The 5,200-nt window shown below is 41.3% G+C and overlaps 1 protein-coding gene across 2 annotated transcripts in view; it reads right to left on the bottom strand.

Moving 5' to 3' along the window:
• Positions 1-5,200, bottom strand: part of shox2 (shox homeobox 2) — a 7,814-nt gene that overhangs the window by 2,445 nt on the left and 169 nt on the right. For both annotated transcript variants that reach the window (XM_032508933.1, XM_032508928.1), the window contains exons 1-3: positions 4,717-5,200; positions 2,721-2,929; positions 285-342 (exon numbers count right to left, since the gene is read on the bottom strand). The exon at positions 4,717-5,200 is cut by the window's right edge. In XM_032508933.1, coding sequence (XP_032364824.1) covers positions 285-342; positions 2,721-2,929; positions 4,717-4,972 — 523 coding nt within the window. In that variant the 5' untranslated portion in view covers positions 4,973-5,200. The remainder of the gene's footprint in view (positions 1-284; positions 343-2,720; positions 2,930-4,716) is intronic.

The raw sequence follows: 5,200 nt of genomic DNA, 5'->3' as shown, positions 1-5,200 counted from the left end.
CCCCCCCCAAAAAAAAAACACAAAGAAGTAAACTGTATGGCTGAATAACGAGCAGTGAGCTGATTGTCGGAGTAAACTTTAATAACGTCCAAGATACACAGGCACTAAAGAAATCACAGTGCTTTTGATGGCTTAATTAAGTGAAAATGACAACCACGTCCCAAATAGTAACAGTGCGTAACGATTATGTCGCTGCATGCATTTGAGCGTGTAGTCGCTCTGTGATAGAATAGAATAGAAGAAAAAAAATCAGTTTTGTTGAAGCATGCAGGATAAAAGCGTACCTTTATGTAACTGGTTCTCCTGTTTTCTGCATTTGGCTCTTCTATTCTGGAACCAAACCTGCAGGGACAGAAATTAATTAGAGACCTACTGATTGGCAGCTGCTTGTGGGGCCAGCATGTGTAATTCCTCTCAAAGTGACAACAACCGCAGAAAAAACAATATCCCCAAGGAGCACTGCAATATTAATGACACTGCTTAACCCCAGATTTGAATTATTACATTTAGTCTACAACAAGGAAGAGTGGGGGTGGGAGCAGAGAGAAAGAGCAAGAGTAGAGTGGTAAATCTACGAAAAGAGGGACATTAAAACCCTATTAGGAGAATAGAAACACCCTTGTTGGAAATGTGCAGGACTACTGGACTATAATAAATAACCTTGTCAGCGTCGGTTTCATCTTTCTATAGATTAGTGTCCCCGAAGAGTTGAATGGACTCTCAGATATCGAATAGCAGCAATGCTATTACGGTTTTGGACATCAGAGCAAGGCGATCTGAGAACATCTCCCTCTTTCTCTTTCCATCTCCCTCTCATTAAATGACCGCTGAAATTAATTACCCTTATCTGCAGAAAATCCATGTCAGAGAGACGCTTAAATGCCTCGCAGTTTTGTCTAATCACCGCCATAACGCACACTTGCACACACAAAAAAAAAAAACAGCTTCAAAGACAGCTCACTTCTCTTTTTCCTTCTGTTGAAATCGACAAGCGTCACTTTCAGAGAAACGCCTTGGAACACAGATTAAACGATTCATTTCTATGATAATCTGCTTTGAATCTCCCAGACAAAGCTATGGGGCGAAATTAGCCCACAATGCAACATGGCAATCTGCAATCGCCCTTGCATTATAGGTCCATATAGGCTCCACTCAGTGAAAGCATGAATGAAATATCATATTGATTTGGCTGTCAGCTGGCTTCATTTATTGACCACAGTAGATGCCAATCGGAAGTCCTTTTGTGCACGCTCAAGCTATAATTTATCGCCATGATAAAAGCAAATGCTCTGCTGTTATTGACAGGGGCAGATTTTTTTTTTTTTTTTTAAACAAAATAAATGTGTTGTCTCTGCATGCAACTGGTAAAACGATAGAATACACTAGCAGAGAGAAAGAGGGAGAGAGCTGCTCTTGATTTGGGTAGAAAATAATACATAATGTATGCAAATCCCCCGAGCTGTGCTCCTTGTTCGGGATACAATACGCCTTATTGGGGAGATTCCAGTTCAGGCCGGGAGAGCCCATGCAAAAAGCTGGCTTTAACTTTTTTTTTAGGGGGGTGAAGGGTGAGTTTGGGATGGGGGGTCTTCTGGGCCCGTTTTATGATTTCTTTTTTTCCCACTACGACCGCGATATTGACTATTGAGACAAATGCTCAGCCCTCCCCTGAGCCGGAGCACGCGGGATAAAAGAGACTGGAATAAGATATTAAAGGGTTTTGATAAATCATATGAGAGGAGTTGTCTATACGTTCATTGTCCCTCTGTTCCCGTTGCACAAGGCATGTCTGAGCCCGCCACCCCCCCTTACTGGCTGAAGCCTTACTGGGTTTCTGGGCAGATGGTCTGTCCCCATGAAAAACGACAGCATCTCTGACAAACAAGGCCTTGGTAACATACACCCAGAGACTGAAGGCAAATATTTGTGGGCGCATTCGTTTCGATGGATTCGGACAATACAGATTAAAAGGACTCCTCGTGACACAAGCAAAGGCCTAATTGAGACAAATTCACGCAAATGAAATAATTAAAACCAACTGAGAGAAGCTAAAGTGATGAAAGAAACGTTACGATTGTGAACTCTGTTTCTCCCTTCTTTTAAAATCTTGTTCCACTAATTTCAACCCACAAACACCTATGGGGAGGGGGGTTGAGGGGTTTGGGGGGGGGGCTACTGTAGTCTAGTAGTGTAGGTCTGTGCACGTGTGTCTTCTACATTCAAAAACCTCCATAACACAATAATGATGCTCAGACTCTGTTTATGCGTTATATCATGCTTTTCATAACACACATCCACAAATCACTGACGTTATTATTAAAATCCCTCCTGTAAAAAAGACAGCATATGGGAAAAATATGGGCTTTTTTTTCCTTCTATTATTATCATTATTATTACCGTTATTGTTGTTGTTATTAGTATCATCATTTTTTAATCATAATTTATCTTCTTATTAATTATTAGTTTATTTTAATTATAAGGCAATTTCAGTTTGAGGATGTGGGTCACTTTGTCCTCCATTGTTGACACATATTCATACACTCACGCTGTTATGATAATGTTGTTAATGGTAACAATATGCATAGCCTAAATTTCATTTTTTGGGATGATTTATTTAGATTTAAGCTAGAAGGAACTCTTACTTCCCCTACTAACGCCTCCCTATTCGTGCAGCCTGAGTGTCCTGATAATATGATGGCCGGATGAAGCAGCGCTCCTACCTGGACCCGGGCCTCGGACAGGCCCAGCCGCTGGCTCAGCTCCTCCCGCATGAAGGCGTCCGGGTAGTGGGTCTCGTCAAAGAGCCGCTCCAGCTCGTTGAGCTGCTCTAACGTGAAGTTAGTCCGACTTCTCCTCTGTTTGATTTTAGTCTGTGCCTCGTCCTCCAAAGGCTTCGAGTCTTCTTTCCTTTCTTTCACGTCTGTGTTGCCTGTGTTGTTGCACACGAGAAGAGAGGGAGACATCAACACCGTGGAGCTGCACTGGGACCCCCAATGGGTGCTCCTTCATCGTCACGTATTTAGGAAATTGTCTAATATGTTTTTTTACTCTGAAAAATACTTCAGTCAACGTACATCTATTTAATAACGGATCAATAGGCTATATTTACTTCCATGCGGTCACAATGAGCCAAACTAAGTGCTGTGCCAACTCCAGCCCAGATTAAAGGGCACAACTGAAATAACGTGCACTAGAAATTCTTATCGACCTACATAAATCGAAATAAAACCAAGGCTACATGATAGGAAAGAGAGACATGCCCTACCAGCCCTCAAATATCACAGAGCTATCAGACCTCGGATGTTTTGTAGAGCTACATAAAGCTCTTTAATTATTAACTGCTTATAAATATGTAACGCCTTGCCCACTGTTGGATGTCTGATACGTGCTTGTCGCATGTTCCGCTTTTAACCACGCTGCCCATGACGAACAGATGTCTTTTTTTTTTTTTTTTTTTGCCACTTCTAAGATGTCTCGTGTCACTTTTTGTCCAGGTTTCATAACACACAGTAAACATCTACTTCACTTTCTTAAAAAGGTCAAAATGATAGGCTAATGATTAGAGCCCAACAGGAAGGTGGTCGGTTTGGAAGCATTAAACACAAAAGCAGTTCTACACATTATAGAATTATACTATAGAATTATAGAACTATATTTAATTCAATTATTTGCCGTTTTAAGTCTGATTTGTATGCTGTCTTTAATCACTGATGTTTTTTTTTTTTTTAAATTTGCTTTTATTTTCGTTTTGCAATTATATAGCCTAGCCCACAATAAACAAACATAATAAAAAATAACTCTCCCACCTAATAATATTTATTTTAATTATATGAGCTCATCGGATTTTAATTCAAGCCATCTGCTATTTTAAGTGATTTGCTTTCACATATGAAAACAGACATGTATATGCACCGAGTGACTGCAGAAATGACAGGACTTGATTGCCACCTTTCATGTGCAGTGATGTGTGTGTGTCGGGGGTTTAATGCGCCCTCTCTTAGTTGAAACATTGTTATAATAGCTGTATCAAAGATATATCAAGATCTCTGAGATAACTGACAATCAATAACGCGTATGGAATAAACTAATACAACCTTGTTGTTATTATTAATCTGAAGTAGGCTAAACTGCAGCGTTTAAAAAAAAAAAACTTAAGGAAATTAAGGAACCAGAATGCACCGCTATACTTTCATAAAATTGTGACATGTAAAAAAATGTAAGACAACGGGCTTAAACCGTGTCATGTTATAATAGCATGGTTAATAGTTTGCCATAGGAGGCCTTGCTGCAGCATTTTGTCAGAGTTTGTCAGAGTTGTGGGGTAGGCCTTTTCTAATGAATTGAAACTTTTTGAAACTGTACCACAGTGAGACATCACTATGCTGCAAGCATCTTATTAAGATGGAAGATATTACACACGTTATGAATTTGACGTTGCAGGTACAACTAGGAAAAAATAAAAGGTACTTTCAGGAAGCAGCTGTGATTTTCCTTCTTACAGATCTCGATGATGCTGTAAGTTACATCGATAGTGAGATACTGAAATCTGCCCGGATCGGATCCCGAGCTAAAATGACGATGTTGTAGCCTATTTCGCGAATAAAAACGTCGTTATGATCGGTGTGTGATGTTCGATCAGCCTTGCTTGAGGAGAATACTCCTGTAAAAGTCCTCATCCTGTAGATAAAGACTGTGTAGTACACCATGCCATCCTACCGTCTATGAGTTTGGGGCTCCCGGCGTCCCTGATTCTCTCCGGGCCGAGCATGTCCGTTTCCCTGCCCGGCGAGAGCGCACCGTTCCGGGTGATGGCTGCAGCCTCCTCCCGGCTCCCCGGCTCCGCGGTTAAAGACTCCCGGCTCCCTGCTCGCGTCGACCCGGTCTCCAACACCTCCCTGTAGGTTATCACTTCCTTCTTCTCCTTCACTTTCTGATCGAAAGACTTAGACACGAAAGCGGTGAGCTCTTCCATCACTGCCTTCTCTCCTTTAAAAAAAAAAAAAAATCACCACACTCACTCACTCACACACTCTCTCCCTTTGCTCCACGACAGCTTAAGACATCAATGGTGTGGCTCGTTTTAAAGTCGACCCCTTGAAAATGATAGCCTACGAGATGATGCTGCCAACTCTAGAAGAAGGTTAAAAAATATATTAAGAATATTTCTTCTCAGCCAATTCCTCCCTCCTTTGGTAGCGGA

The sequence above is a fragment of the Etheostoma spectabile genome, chromosome 3, assembly GCF_008692095.1.
Source record: "Etheostoma spectabile isolate EspeVRDwgs_2016 chromosome 3, UIUC_Espe_1.0, whole genome shotgun sequence".
Taxonomy (NCBI): Eukaryota; Metazoa; Chordata; class Actinopteri; order Perciformes; family Percidae; genus Etheostoma; species Etheostoma spectabile.
Note: the sequence above shows the minus strand (reverse complement) of the source record. Positions and strands in the feature narration are given on the sequence as shown.